Source organism: Muntiacus reevesi, chromosome 4 (genome assembly GCF_963930625.1).
Source record: "Muntiacus reevesi chromosome 4, mMunRee1.1, whole genome shotgun sequence".
Lineage (NCBI taxonomy): Eukaryota > Metazoa > Chordata > Mammalia > Artiodactyla > Cervidae > Muntiacus > Muntiacus reevesi.
The window spans coordinates 51,118,103-51,133,295 of record NC_089252.1 but is presented as its reverse complement, the minus strand read 5'-3'; the positions used below and the strand labels follow the sequence as shown (position 1 = coordinate 51,133,295).

Below are 15,193 nucleotides of genomic sequence, written 5' to 3'. Positions count from 1 at the left end.
CTTTAGGACATTTAGGTCTCTCCTGACCCCATCCCAGGAGAGGAAATCTTAGGAGGCATAGACCAAGGAATACAGTGTTTAAAAATTGTGTCCTAGACTTTAGGCAGCCTACAGCCTATAACTAAAGCTATAGCTGACAGTTGAAAAAACTAACCTTGGCTGATAAAATGTGTCTGGATAGGTTTATATATTCAGATTTAAGGCTTACTCAGTGACACAAGAAAGGCTATTGTATATTTCTGAAGTAGAGCATCACTGGGGTCTTGATCAGATTCAAAAAACCTTAATGGAGGAGGTAATATCAGTAGTCCTTTATTCAGATTGGGTGGATATACAAATGCTCAAAGTATATAGAAGCTTCATAAGTCCTATTTAAGAAAGAATTAAATTATTAACTTGATTAGGTTCTTGAATTTCCTAGATTCATTTACTAACTGAAGATCCAGCCTTTCCAATACTATCCTGTTCAAACTCTTCTGTGGTGTTCAAACTATTTTTTAAAGCAACAGGCTTTTCAGTGAAGCGAAATTTCACTTAAAACACCCACCTCAATCACTACCCTTACTATAAATAAAAGCAGAAACTTATGACCACATGTTTATTTTTTAAGGTCACGTTTTAAAATCCATATCAACAAGTATAATGTAAGCAGAGATCAACCCCAACAGTCATTTTTATATCTTGTTGGGATTGCAGAGTTTTCAGAAATTCTAGATTCATGCAGATAAGGAATTTCAAGTGGTATTTTTAAATCAGTGTCCATGGAAAACTCTTCAGTTAAAGTGATCCAGAAGCTTAAGCAGATGTTAATAAAGGTTTGCCTCTTCGTGGTATCCCGAGTAATATCTAGCAACTGATTTCATTCCTTACCGAAAAAAGGCAGGGAAAAAGCACCGCAGACTTACAAAAGTTAAAATCACCTAATATAAGAGTCCCACAGGTCCAGGGGCTGTGTATTTCCTCTAATTGCATGACTCCCTGGTACATACACACAAAGCAGACATACCTGAGGCTCGCCTGCGATTTCACAATAGTGCACACAGGTTGTAACAGTGTCTTTACTTGTACAGTTTTATGGGTTCCAACATGCAAAAGCTTCAGTTAATATCGAGAAAAGAAAAAGCTGAGTCAGAACCAAGTGACAAACCCGACAGCCCGTTGGTTGAGGCAGTACAAGAGGTTCAAGTGTCTAATCCAGAAGGCAAAGCTGAAGGGGTTTTGCAGGTGTAATTAACATGCCTGAGTAGTTTACACTGAGCTGATCAAAAAGGGAGATGATCCATGGTGGCCTGACTTAACCAGGTGAAGCTTTCAAAGAGGATCCCAAGATCAGAAGCTGAGGCCAGAGACTCTATGTGGGTCTTGAAGAAATAGACCTCCCTGAGTATTATGGTTTCACAATGAATACTGCCTACCATTATATGGACTGAGGAAGACTGAGCTTCACGTGGATACTCTGGGCCCAGTCAGTGCCTGGAATATTCTAAAGATCAGAGGACCCAGAAAACCATGCCCAGACTCCTGATCCATGGAAAATGTGTGATAATAAGTGTGTATTGTTTAAGGATATATTTGTGGTGATTTATTATCCAGCAGTAGAAGAATGAATACAGATGCTTTATTTCCAGACAAATAATTATATGAGAATTTCGGGGCTGCCATTCAATGTTAAAAATTCTTTAAGCTCAGAAATATAGCTGAGAGTGATCTCAGATTAGCTCAGAAAGCACAGCTAAAAAAAGAAAATTATGAAGAATCATTTAACATTATGTTGTAAGAACCTGAGAAAAATAGTAAGCAACTGGCTAGGCTCTATGCAAACATGAGTTAAGCCAAAAACTGGAAATGGCCTCCAATTGTTAAAAGCTGATTTATAACATATATATTCAGGTATGTTTTATCATCATTAAATTTTTTTAGCCTGTGTATTAATACTAAAATACATACAAGCTACAAATGTAAAAAATGTAACCTTATGGGGAGGAGCTTGCCAGACACCACCATCAAGTGATCAAAGTTAACATGACCAGTTATGGGACAAATTGAAATCCTGGGCCTGCTGATAGGATGTAATGAGAACACGACATTGCTTCTTCCATATTACTGCCCAAGTTACACAGCTACATGCATTTAATCACAAGGAAACATCAAACAAACTCAAAGTGAAAGGCATTCTACAAAATAATCAACCTGTAATCTTCAAAAACTTCAAGGTCGTGAAAATCAATGAAAGCCTGAAGAATTGTTCCACAATTGAAGAAAACAAAAAGATACCACAACCAAATGCTCTGTTACTCTAGACTGGATTCATTTGCTCTAAAGACTATTGCTGGGACAACTGGTAGAACTTGAATGGGGTCTGGGGATCGCGGGTATATACAAATGTTAATTTCTTGTTTGAAAGGTTTTACTTGCAATTGTTTTAGAGAAGAACATCATTGTTTGTAAGATTTACACATAAAAGTATTTGGGGTTGTAAGACATCATGTTAGCAATTTACTTTCAAATAATCAAGACAAAGATGTTCTTTAAATTTTTATTATAAATCTGAGATTGTTTTAAGATAAAAGATACACAGAAAACTATACACTTGGACTTTCAAGAAATTATGCACTTGTGCAACCCCTGAAGTACTTCTCATGGAGCACTGTTTTTTTAAAACAGTGATTTATCTTCTCCAAATATAACACAGTGTTAAATAAAACTACCTCTCATCTGTGTGGCAAACATATACTTTCCTACTTATTTAAAAAACTGTTAAACATATCATTTTTCTTTTTTGTGGTTTCACTAATTGTTTTTTTCCTTTGTGATAGGTCATGATTTGTATAATCATAGACTTTGAAAAGTCTGCAGGAGGTATTTGCTAAAATAAGTACAAATTTCTTATATTTTCATGCATCCTTTAATTCTCCATTTCTCTCAGAAATATAATTTGGTTTGGAGTCTTTTTTCTTTATACATCCTCTATGCTATTTATTATTTAGAATCAGTTAATTACAGTATTCTACAAGTTGTAGGGTCTAACAACAAATCTGCCATACATGTTTGAATGTTATTTTAGGGTAAACAATAAAAAGTGTACAACTGGAAAATCATTTCTTTCTGAGTTAATTTAAAGGCTAAAAGAGTCAATTTATAATCCTATCTTTTTATTGTGAGCTAAGATTCCAAAAATAGCTTTCTCATGTATAATTACTGGAGACAAGTCACATATTTAGAAAAGTCTGTAAACATTTCTTTGTTTCATGTCTTTTAAAGAAAAATACTTCCCACTAAATTTTTTGATGTTGAGTATTTTCATATATTTTCACTGTCATGAAACTCCTATAACAGAATAATTACTTCCTGATTACTAGATGGAGATAAATAAGGCAAGGGAATGAGGTTATGATCCTCATCAAGAGAGCAAGTTTTGCTCTCTCTTGCTCCCAAGGCTGCTGCTATGTAATACTTGGCTGTGTAGTCAGTGAGCCTACAGAATCTCTTGACTTTCTAGACGCATCTCACCTTCAGCTCGCACTTTTCTTCACCCGACACCAAGGAATCCAACTTACAGATGAACACTGTCCACAGTTCAGGCCTACCATTCAGTGCTAAAAATTTCTTTAAGCTCAGAGTCAGGGCTGAGAGCAATCTCTGAAACTCAAATCAGCTAAAAAAGAAACAATATGGAGTTATCCAAAAGGATACACCAGGAGACTGAGAAAGAGAAATATGCTGCTTGCTGAAAAATGTCAGCTTAAGGAGACCTGCAGGGTGGAGTCCCCTGCTGGTCCGGTGATTAAGAATCCGCCTTCCAATTCAGGGGATGAAGTTTTGATCCCTGCTTGGGGAACTAAGATTGCACACGCCAAGGGGCAACTAAGCCTGCCAAAGACCCAGTGCTGCCAAAATAAGTGAACAAAAAGAGGGGTGATGCATAAAACCCAGGTAGGGCTTTATGTAAACATGTGCAAGACGTACAAAAATTGAAATTATATATAATCAAAGGTAAAGCTGTATTTCACCACAATGTGTAATTCAAAGAGCCTAGGTTTTGAAACCAGATGGCTACACTCTAGCTTTCTTTTTTACCAGTTAGGTAAACTCTGATGGGTAATTTAACCTCTCAGTGCCTTAGTTTCCTCATGTATAAACTGGGGATAATATTATTTACTTTGCACGGTGTTTCAAAGATTAGATAGATGCACAGGAAGCATCCAACATGAAGACTGGCATGTAATAAACACCTGGGGAAAAAATGGTAATTATCCATATTTGTGAGGTGGTGAGTGATGGTACTAAAAGAAAGTCCCATGACAATTTAAAAAATTGCTATATTTTTACCAAAATATACCGGCACGTGGTTCAAACAGTTACATGATACTAAGAAGTATATAAAGAAAATATGCAGTGCTCAGCCCCATCTCTCTAATTCTCTGTCTCACCCTCCACAGGTAACACATTCCTGCTTTATTAGCTGCTTCCTCTAGTGTAGACTCACCTTCTCAATATACTACCTATTACATAATATCACCATAGTATCACCGTGATTATATTTCATTTTTTTTTTCCCTTGAAGTTAATGATTACCTCTTCTTTAAAATGTTCTTAGTCTTCTATGCAATTATCATTGATTTTTTCCCCCACAGTCTCCAAGAGTTTTTTAATGTAATTTTCTGCATTTTTATTGTTGTTCAGTTGCTAAGTCATTTCCAACTCTTTGTGCCCCCATGGACTGCAGCATGCCAGGCTCCTGTGTCCTCCACTATCTCCTGGAGTTTGCTCAAATTCATGTCCAGTGAGTCAGTGATGCTATCAAAACATCTCATCCTTTTCTATCCCATTCTCCTTTGCCTTCAATCTTTCCCAGCATCAGGGTCTTTTCCAATGAGTTGGCTATTTGCATCAGGTAGCCAAGGTATTTTCTGCATAGGTGAAGTATTTTCTGCATAGGCATCAGCATAGATAAATGGCCCTCTATTTTTTTTTTTTTTCTAGAAATGTACCTCCTACAACCTTTGTCTCTTTTGCTCAACCTGGAATATTGCTGCCTGGACCTCTTGCACGTCTGTTAGGAGCTCTTTTCCTGATCACCAAGGGCATTCCCTTGCCTCACTTCGGCGTTATTGAATCTCCCTTTCCTGGATTCCCTGGCTTTCTCAATCTTGTTTCACTCTCGTGTTCTGGTAGAGCACATCCTTCGGCAGCCTCCTGGTTAAGACCCCCTTTAGCAGACTCATCTTTAAGACCTACCTTGCATATAGAATCCGAAGACAAGGTGTCTACAGAGGGAAGCTTGAAGAACACCATCATTTAAGAAACTGTTCAAGAAAGAAGCTATACCATAGCACAGGGACCCCTGCTCAATGTTATGTGGCAGCCTGGAAGGGAAGGGAGTTTGGAGGAGAATGAATACTTGTATACGTATGGCTGAGTCCCTTTGCTGCCCACTTGACACTATCATAACATTATTAATCAGCCATATTCCAATACAAAATTAAAATTTTTTTTAAATTAAAAAATAAATGTAATGTTCATGCTTATTGACAAAGAAAAAGATTTTTAAAACAAAGAAAAATGCTATACCAAAGACAAGTGGAAAACAGTAGATAGAATGAGAATCGGAAGAGTATGATGTCTCATGAGCCAAGGAAGGAAAGAATTTTAAGAAGGAGGGGGTTCACCAGAGATGAATGATCAATTTCTCAGAAATCTCTTTGCTAAGGAAAAGACTATGACAAGGAGAGTGTGAGCTTTTCTTAACCTTGAGGGCACTTTTTCTTAACCCTGAGAAATGCACATATTCCTTTTATGAGGAAAAAATTATTGGGGGCCTCCCTCCCCCATGTTGAGTTAAATTATTGTTCTGATGTTACTTAAATATGTAAAAACATGAAGCTTGTTTTAACCTCATTATGCTTATTGTTCTTATGTAAATAGAAATGAACAAATCTATAAGTTAAATGTAAGTAAAATTATCAAATTAAATCAATTTAATATTGTAGATGATTCCCAAACCCTCCAATGCCCACGCCCGCTTCTCAAAGCCAAATTACTGATTTCATGTGAATGCGGTACAAGTTACCACAGTCAGACAGTTTGGGTGTTGGCCTATGAACACCACTACCTTCTTCAGGTAACAAGTTTTCCCACCACTTTTCTCTGATTGAAGGACAGAAAAACTTATTTGCTATGATCTTAAGTTATTTGGCTTTCATGTGGCACAACCTCATTTCTCACATATTAAGTTGGCATCTGTCCCTTTGTCATCAGTCAATGTCATTCAAAACAGCACTATTACCAACTAGACCAGTCTTGGGCAGTGAAATAAGATGGCATGACTCAGACACCAGGTGTTTATTCTTATGTTCGGATTTTTTTTTTTTTAATAAAAGATTTTCTTGAAATGAAATCTTCAGCGATAGAAACATGGATTAGGCTCTTTCTCCCCATGCTTATTACTCTACTTGAGGCTCAGATGATATGATCAATGAAGTGATCAAGTTCAAAGACAGTTTACTGGACCATATTCTCTGGAGCTGGATCTGTCATTGTGTGAAGTGAAAGTCGCTCTGTCATGTCCAACTCTTTGCAACCCCAAGGAATTTTCCAGGCCAGAATACTGGAGTGGGTAGCCTTTCCCTTCTCCAGGGTCATTGTGAGAAGCAATGGGATAAAAATAGACCCGAAGTAGGAGAGATCTCTTGGAATGCTTTTCCTTCCATCAGAGTATGGAAGGGAGGGCTTTCCTGGTCTGCTACTGCCAGGGGGAGTGCCTATCAGCCATTCTCCTTCCCTTTTCTCTCCCCTTTTCCTTCCCTCTCTCCCTTACCCTGCACAATATCCCACCCCGCGGCCTTCAGCTCCAGAGCTGCCCAATTTCCAGCAAGATACACACATTTCACTGAGGGTAGGAATCATATCTCAGTAAAGAATGCTTTTTGCTTTGGTTATCCAAAAATCCAACAGATATTTAATCCAAAAACTGTCTAGCGACTTTCCTGGTGGCCCAGTGGCTAGGACTCTACACTCCCAAATGCAGGGGGCTCGGGTTTGATCCCTGATTAAGGAACTAGATCCCACATGCCACAACTGAGAGTTCACATGCTGCAGCTAAAGATCCTGCAAGCCACAACTAAGGCCCAGTGCAGACAAATTAAAAGAGAGAGAGAGAGCGCCGTCTTAAAAGAAAAAAGTCTAATTTCTCACCTAGCACAGAAGTGTGGAGACAAAGAGTGGCAAGACTTGGTTCAGCTGCTGAATAATGCCTTTCAGGCTACATCATCTGACTCCACCGCTCTTAGGATGTGTGTCTTTATCTTTCTAATCTTTGCTTCATAGTTGCAAGTGGCTGTTAAGGCTTCAGAAATCATATCCATGGCAGGAACAAAGGGACGAGGGTAGCGCTGATCAAGTTTTTGTTTTGCTTTAATAGAGAAGTAAAAACTTTCTCAGAACCACTGCCAGCTCTTTCCTGCTCTCGTCTAAACTATTCTGGGATAGCTAATATTTACCCCCCCCCCCTCCTTTTTTTTAAGTCTCTTTAGTTCCCTGGTGGCTCAGCAGTAAAGAATCTGCCTGCAATGCAGAAAATGCAGGAGATGGGAGTTCAATCCCTGGGTCAGGAAGATCCCCTGGAGAAGGAAATGGCAACCCACTCCAGTATGCTTGCCTGGAAAATCCCAGGGACAGACGAGCCTGGTGGGCTACAGTCCATGGGGTCACACAGAGCTGGACACAGCCGTGTGACTGAGCGCGCACGCACATATGCAGGCGGGCAAGGGAGACTGGTAATGGGTGTTGTTAGAACAACCATGTGTCAGCCACAGATGGTGACAGTTGCCGGATCATGCACCTTCTCTCCCAGAGGACAGACTTCCAAGCTGTGCAGGAAATGGTGTGACATTAATCATAGATGCTGAGAGATAAGCAATATAAGAGCTCAAGTTTAACTGTGCGATTATGATTAACACGGAGAGTCGGGGTAGCTGAAATGTTGGAATATGAAGTCTGAAAGTATTTCAGAATGGAATCATGAGCTATGTTAAAAAAAAAATACCACAGATTTAGGGGAAAATCAGAAATTAAGAATGCAAAACAACAACAACAACAAACACCACCCTGAGAACCTTGTAAAAGATTCCAAAATAAAAAGATATTAAAATATATGTGTGCATATAATTGCAGAGAATATTAGGAGGAGTCAGGTTATTTGAAGCCAAAGAGGAGAAACGTAAGTGTAGATTAAGTATACAAATTCAGGAATCGTTTAGAAGTGGAGTCTTATTTTATGATTGGGGTCGTTTTTAAAATTTTTTTATTTTATTGGAATATAATTGCTCTATAATGTTGTGTTAGTGTCTGCTGTACAGGGGGAATCAGCTACATATATACATATATCCCCTCCTTCCTGGGAGGGCTGCTGTCACCCACCCCCCCATCCCACCCCCATCCCGTCCATCTAGGTCATCACACAGGACCAAGCGGAGTTCCCTCTGCTATGCAGCAGGTCCCATCATATACATGACACAAAATTTTTGAGAAACTGATGAATAACTGCTTTCAATTCATGTAGGAATGACCACCCAAAGAAAACAGTATAACTGTCTTGTAATTAAACATGTTTGTAAAATGAATTTAAACCTCATTTTTAGGTCAAATTTATTGTTAAATAACTCTTGGGACACGGAAGCCTATTCAAATTTTGTAAGGTAAGAACAGTTGTCAGTGTTCTGATTTTACAGATTCATGTGATTATATGCATCCATTGAGAAGAGAAGATGGCACTTGTATATTTTGAGAGGACACAATTTTTGCAAAGTGTGTTAATTTGATTTATTCATCAAGTATCTAAAAACCTCTCCCATGCTCCAGGTAAGCCCAGTCAGAGGCATTGCAGATGCAATGGTAAACATGAAGAACAGCCATTTAGGATGGCAGTGGAAGAAAGACAATGAAATAACCAACTATAAGAAAGGTCACCAAATGGATGGGGCAAATACCTAATGGCAGTGCGGCAGCCAGCATACACCCAGGGGAGTGCAGGAGAGGAGGGTCCGGGGAGGTCAGAGAAGGCTCTGGGGGTAAGCGTGTCCAAGGTGAGACCCAAGGATAAACAGGAATGAGCCAGAGAAAGGCGCTGGGCTGGGGAGAGGGTGGAAGCAAAGGCAGAGGTGTCCATTCTGAAGTAGGACAAGTTTCGGGGTGAGAAAATCAGAGACAATGGGGCAGTTTGAAAGCAGTTAAGGAGACAAAGCTCTAAACTTGGAGTCCAGAGGCCTGGATTCCTCTGTTACACCTGAGACATATGCTGAGACATGGGGAAAGCTGCTTACATAGCAAGATCTCCTGGCGAGAAGCATATTCTGATGTATTCAATTTCCACTTCTCGGCCTTCTGGACCACCTGTCCTGGCATTCTGGTGTCTTTTGTTTGTTTGGACAGATTCTGCCTCAGGTTTATTTGCACCAGTAGCGCAGGAGGACCCCCCGCGCCTTGCACACGGCAGCCCAGCGGTCACACCAGCCTTCCTGTCCTCACGTGGCAGACAAAGGCCTCGACTCTGGAGGCTTTGTGGGGACGTGGGCACCTGTGGAAGCCTGGACTGGAGCCTGAGCTGAAGTTTGCTTGGGTTTGAGCCTTGGCCTGGGGCTTTGGCCAGCAGAGCCTGGGATGTTTGGCAATGTGGGCATGAGCAGGTTTCTGGAACTTTGGGTGCACAACGCAGGCAAGGCTACAAGCTTGCGGCTGCTGCCCTTTGAGAACTCGGGCTTGAGTGTGATTCGCAGCCAGGATTAAGTTAAAAAACCTCATTGTTGAGTGTGTTAAATGGCATCTTAGGTGTCTGAAACCTACATGAGATTTTCTTTCTATTCTTAGTACTGTGTTTTCTATTTTTAGGAAGTTAAATAAGCACTTCTCCACCCCTTAATCCTAAACACTTAATACCAGCTACTTACCTATGGCTAATGTAACAACCCACAGAAAATTTCAAAAAATACAAGACACGATCTTCTGAAATAATTTCTCTTGGTACAAAACTTACTTCTCCTTGTTTTCTCTTGCCTTTCAAGTAATTAACCCTTCTCTTTTGAGCTTGAACTATGCAGTGTAAGATTCCTCTGTAGTCATTCCAAGTGGCAGGTAATAGTAATAATAAAAAACCCTTTATTTATACTGCATGTACTTGAAAGTGTCCTTTGGCAACCTGACGTGCCATGCCAGCAGCATTTCGTTTTAGTTGGGAATTAGTGAACAGTAGTTGGGCCAACTCAGTGAATCATAAAACCTGCTAATTGGAGCTGGAAAATGGTTTTTGGCTATGCCCTCACTCGTATTTAACGTCTTGATAAATTCTGACCCTGCGGCTTGGACTCTTGTCAAGAGAGGGAAAGCGATGCCCCTGTTATCACCTGATGCAAATATGCTCATTAGAAACAAGAAGATTTCCAATATTTAAATCCTTCTTTTCCTGAGTATCTTATCACAATCAAAAATTCAAATGCAAGTTACATGTTTGTGTGTGCGCGCAGTTACTTCAGTCATGGCCAACTCTTTGCAACCCTATGGACTGTAGCCTGCCAGGTTCCCTCCTCCATGGGATTCTGGAGTGGATCGCCATGCTCTCCTCCAGGGTACCTTCCTGATCCAGGGATCAAACTCGAGTCTCCTGCATCTCTTGCACTGCGAGTGGACTCTTTACCCACTGAGCCACCTGGGAAGCCTGCAGGTTATATATCTTTAATAAAAACACAGAATACAATGTGGGCGACCCGGCTTTGATCCCTGGGTCGGGAAGATCCCCTGGAGAAGGAAATGGCAACCCACTCCAGTACTCTTGCCTGGAAAATCCCGTGGACAGAGGAGCCTGGGGTCCATGGTGTCGCAAAGAGTCAGACGCGACTGAGCGACTTCACTTTCTTTCTTTAAAACTAGCCACTACTTCCCACTCTTGGAAGTTTCATTCCCTGAATTTGTTCCATTTTTCTCAATAAAAATCCAAACTAACACCTATTTTCTTGAAAACTACATTACTGTAGTGGCTTAACCTCAACTCTCCCCAGAAATAATGCAAGGAAAATATTTTAAAGAATAGGTAGTCTTTCAAGGGTGACAGTTGGTGTTTCAACATCTGCTTCTACACCTGAGGGTAAGAGATCCAAGGTGGTTAAATCTCAGTTGTTTGCTTAATCGACCAGATTTCATACATAATCCTCTCTGGTGTTGTCTTTCACTTTTTCCATAAGGTGAAGTTAGCAAGACCTTTTCCACTATGAGAGAGATTAAAATTGAAAAATTTGATCACAGCTTTCTCGCCTCAGAAAAACAATGTTGCTATTCTTCAAAGGGTGATAGGACATGCATTCTCCCAGGGTTATAAAAGAGTTATTACTTGTCCAGTATTTTAAGGAAAACAGAAGGATCTATGTCTTAAGTGCTAAGCATTTATCCTCAATACTTGTAGGTGTCAATATAGTCCCTGCGAGAATTTAATGTTTTCTTAGATAATTTTCTTCCTTTAGTGGTAGAATAATTAAGTGCTTTTGTTTGTTTTTATCCTTTGGTTTATGGTATCACAGCAGAAAAATTCAAGTTTGACCAGAAAAGCTTTTGAAATGCCCTATATGAGTTTTTTCTTAACTAAGGGAGCACCCCACTTTATCTAGTGGGATTTAGCAAATACAATCTGGTAGTAGAAGTCAAAGCAATTACCTTAAATTGATAGTGATTTAGTCTTTTAGACCTGTTTTTACATCCATTGCATCATTCAATCTACAGCCTTGCTAGACACCCGCATGGAAAGGAAAAAATTTCCAAAAGTCTATCTTTTCCCATCTGTTATCTCAACAATTAAGTGTGAAAGTCAACCCTTCCTCCTACAGGGTGTTTGTTATCCAAACTTTTTTTTTTTTTGGTCGCACCACACGGCTTGGGGATCTTAGGTTCACGATTGGGAATCGAATCTTGTCCCCTAGAAGTGGAAGTAAAATTCTAACCACCAGACTGCCGGGGGATTCCCTGTTATCCAAATTTTGATCTCATAAATCTCTGACTTTAACTCCTTCACCTGAGCCATAAATGTACGTGTTCCTTATGACTCAGTTCTTGGTTCCTCTTTCTGTTCTTTAAATGATCTTTAAATTTTAAATTAATTAATTAATTAATTTACCATGTATGCTCTTCCTTGGAGATCTTATTTACTTGCAGGGTTCCCTTCAATGATCACTTTCACAAGTTGACTTCTAAATGCCTATCTTCAGAACTGACCTCTCTCCTGAGAACTTGACTTTCCAACTCTTTGCTAGACACAGTTCTAGACAGATTTCTTGGAAGAAGCTATAGCTTAATGTATCTCAACTCAAAGACATTAAAAGCAGTCTAAGGTCAGGCTCAGAGGCAAGTTTGTGTGTTTGAGCTGATGTTTGTCTTAATAAATTGCAAAAGCAAATCAAATAAATATAGATTTTCCACTACTTTATGTTCATCAGTTTTTTTCTATCCCTTAAACTTGGTCCTCAACGTTTAGGTCCTGTATGTTCAAAATCTGAAGACAGCCTAACACTATTTTCAGTAACCCAACGTTTCATAATGTATGCAAAAAGGTTAAACAAACAGAAGTTGTGCTCCTCTGAAATGGAAATCAGTTTTCTTAATCAATTTGGTATTAGTCTTTAAAAATCACTCCTTAACAATGAGCTGGCAGGTGCAAGTGAATTCCACGCAGATTCCTTAAGGCTAGTGATTAGGTTAAATGGGTCTTTCAGCACCAGGGTGGATTAACGAAGTCAAAGGCCATGGATATTTGTCAAAGGTCATTAGAAAACGAAGTATAAGTTTAAGAAAAGATCCTAAGAAGTTTGGTCAATTCCAGGTGAATTCAGGAATCCTGGTCATTTTATGGGGACGTTAGAGGTAAATCCTGTAGAACTGGAGGGATCTTTGGGGGCTGTCATTTCCCTTCCTATGGCCTTACAAAGTTCTGGGATGATAACCAACCCAGAATTCCAAAGTTCTGAAAGCCGGACTCCGGAGGCTAGTGATACTCCGCTATGAGGACACTTCGACTCACTCCATCAACCTGAGCCCCCTGGCAAGCTATGACGTCGAGGCAGGAAAAGGTATCTCTTGTTCATTAAATGAACAGTCGAGGTGGTAAATATAAAATAAGAGATACACTTTGTTTGTTGCTCATTAACTGGGACGCAGACGTAGGTAAGATTGCACCGTGAGCGAGGGTAACGCAACTCGAAACTAAGGAACCGCAGACCCCCTGACACCTCCCCGCCCGCAGCCCCGGGCCTAGACCGCGCGCCGCGTGGGGGCGGGGGGCCGGAAGGGCGCGGCCGGAGGCGCGGTGGGCGGGGCCGCTGGCGGGGGCGTGTCCTCTAGGAGGCGGGGACAAGATGGCCGCCCGGGCCGTTCGGAGGACCTGAGAGGAGGCGGCGGAGGCCCCGCCCCCCGGCGGGAGGGCCGCTCTGTGCGCGCCCGCTCTATGATGCTTGCGCGCGTCCCCCGCGCGCCGCGCCGCGGGCGGGGCGGGTCTCCGGGATTCCAAGGGCTCGGTTACGGAAGAAGCGCAGCGCCGGCTGGGGAGGGGGCTGGATGCGCGCGCACCCGGGGGGAGGCCGCTGCTGCCCGGAGCAGGAGGAGGGGGAGAGCGCGGCGGGCGGCAGCGGCGCTGGCGGCGGCTCCGCCATCGAGCAGGGGGGCCCGGGCTGCGCGCTCGCCCCGTCCCCGGTGAGCGGCGCGCGCAGGGAGGGCGCGCGGGGCGGCGGCCGTGGCCGGGGGCGGTGGAAGCCGGCGGGCCGGGGCGGCGGCGGCGGCGGCGTCTGTGGCCGTGGCCGGGGCCGGGGCCGTGGCCGGGGACGGGGCCGGGGCCGGGGCCGGGGCCGCGGCCGTCCCCCGAGCGGCGGCGGCGGCCTTGGCGGCGACGGCGGCGGCGGCGGCGGCGGCGGAGGAGGAGGAGGCGGCGGCGGCGCCCCCCGGCGGGAGCCGGTCCCTTTCCCGTCGGGGAGCGCGGGGCCAGGGCCCCGGGGACCCCGGGCCGCGGAGAGCGGGAAGAGGATGGACTGCCCGGCCCTCCCCCCCGGATGGAAGAAGGAGGAAGTGATCCGAAAATCTGGGCTCAGCGCCGGCAAGAGCGATGTCTACTACTTCAGGTACGCCTTGGGGGGCGGCGGGGGGCGGCGGGGTCAGCCCGGGGTCGGGGGGTCAAGCGCTGACCTGGGTAGGGGGGTGTCAGCAGGACAGCAGAGGGGCCGGGCCCTTGGCTGAGAGGGACCCCCCCCAACCCCCCAGTGCAGTGACAGTCACAGCGTCCGAGCGTCCGAATGGTGCGAGCCCCTCGGAGGCATCTCCACGGGGTAGGGGCCCGGGGAGTGATGGTTTGCGGGGGGAAAGACAGGGTTATTATGCCAGGGCTGACTGGTCCACCGAAGGGTTAAAAGAAGGTGCAATTCATCGAAACTATAAAACCAGCCACTGTTGGCCGCCGTCCCAAGTCCGTCCCAGATTCATCATCGCAAAGTGTTTAATCACGCACACGTGGAAGAAAGGAGCCATCTATGACAGTGAAGCAGGTTTTAGTTACTTTGTTGGGATCCCGGGGAAGTGTCATACAAAGTCACCACTGGGGATGCCTGTAGTTTTCTTGGAACCGCCCTTGTTGTTGCAGAATTGACTCGCCTTTGGAAGCAGTGTGGTCAGTTGTCAGGCTCCTAGATCAGAGTGTGTCCCCCTAGGGGACATTTGGCACTGTCTGGGGACGTTTTTGGTTGTCAGACCAGGGAAGGGGGGTGCTACTGACTTGTAATGGGCAGAGAGCAGGGATGCTGCTAAACATTCTGTAATGCACAGGGCAGCCCTCACTGCAAAAAATTAACTGGCCCAAAATGTTACAAGTGCAGGATTGAGAAATCTTGGTCCGAATGAAAGGTTTTCAGCTTGATGATGAATCCTGTGGTCATGCTGTCCCTGTCATTAGTTTGGATGACCCAGTAAGCTCAGGACAGGGTCTGTGGCTCTTGATACCAGTGGAATTTTCTTAAAAACAAATTTGCTTTTCTTATAAACTCTCCCATTTCTAGACGAGAACTTAAACATGTTATACTCAGTGGCTTGGAGAGCAGCGTTTGTGGGTTCGTTGAGTCATTTTCAGGGACTATACATAGGTGTTGGAGTAGTTGTCATCTGCCATTTAACCATCAGA

At 43.1% G+C, this 15,193-nt stretch overlaps 1 protein-coding gene across 2 annotated transcripts in view; it reads left to right on the top strand.

Annotated features, from left to right (window-relative positions):
• Nucleotides 1-13,518: 13,518 nt before the first annotated feature.
• MBD2 (methyl-CpG binding domain protein 2) overlaps nucleotides 13,519-15,193 on the top strand; it is a 65,606-nt gene continuing 63,931 nt past the window's right edge. The window contains exon 1 of one of the 2 annotated variants that reach the window (XM_065932753.1): nucleotides 13,519-14,144. In XM_065932753.1, coding sequence (XP_065788825.1) covers nucleotides 13,588-14,144 — 557 coding nt within the window. In that variant the 5' untranslated portion in view covers nucleotides 13,519-13,587. The remainder of the gene's footprint in view (nucleotides 14,145-15,193) is intronic. The other variant, XM_065932752.1, reaches the window with a different exon arrangement.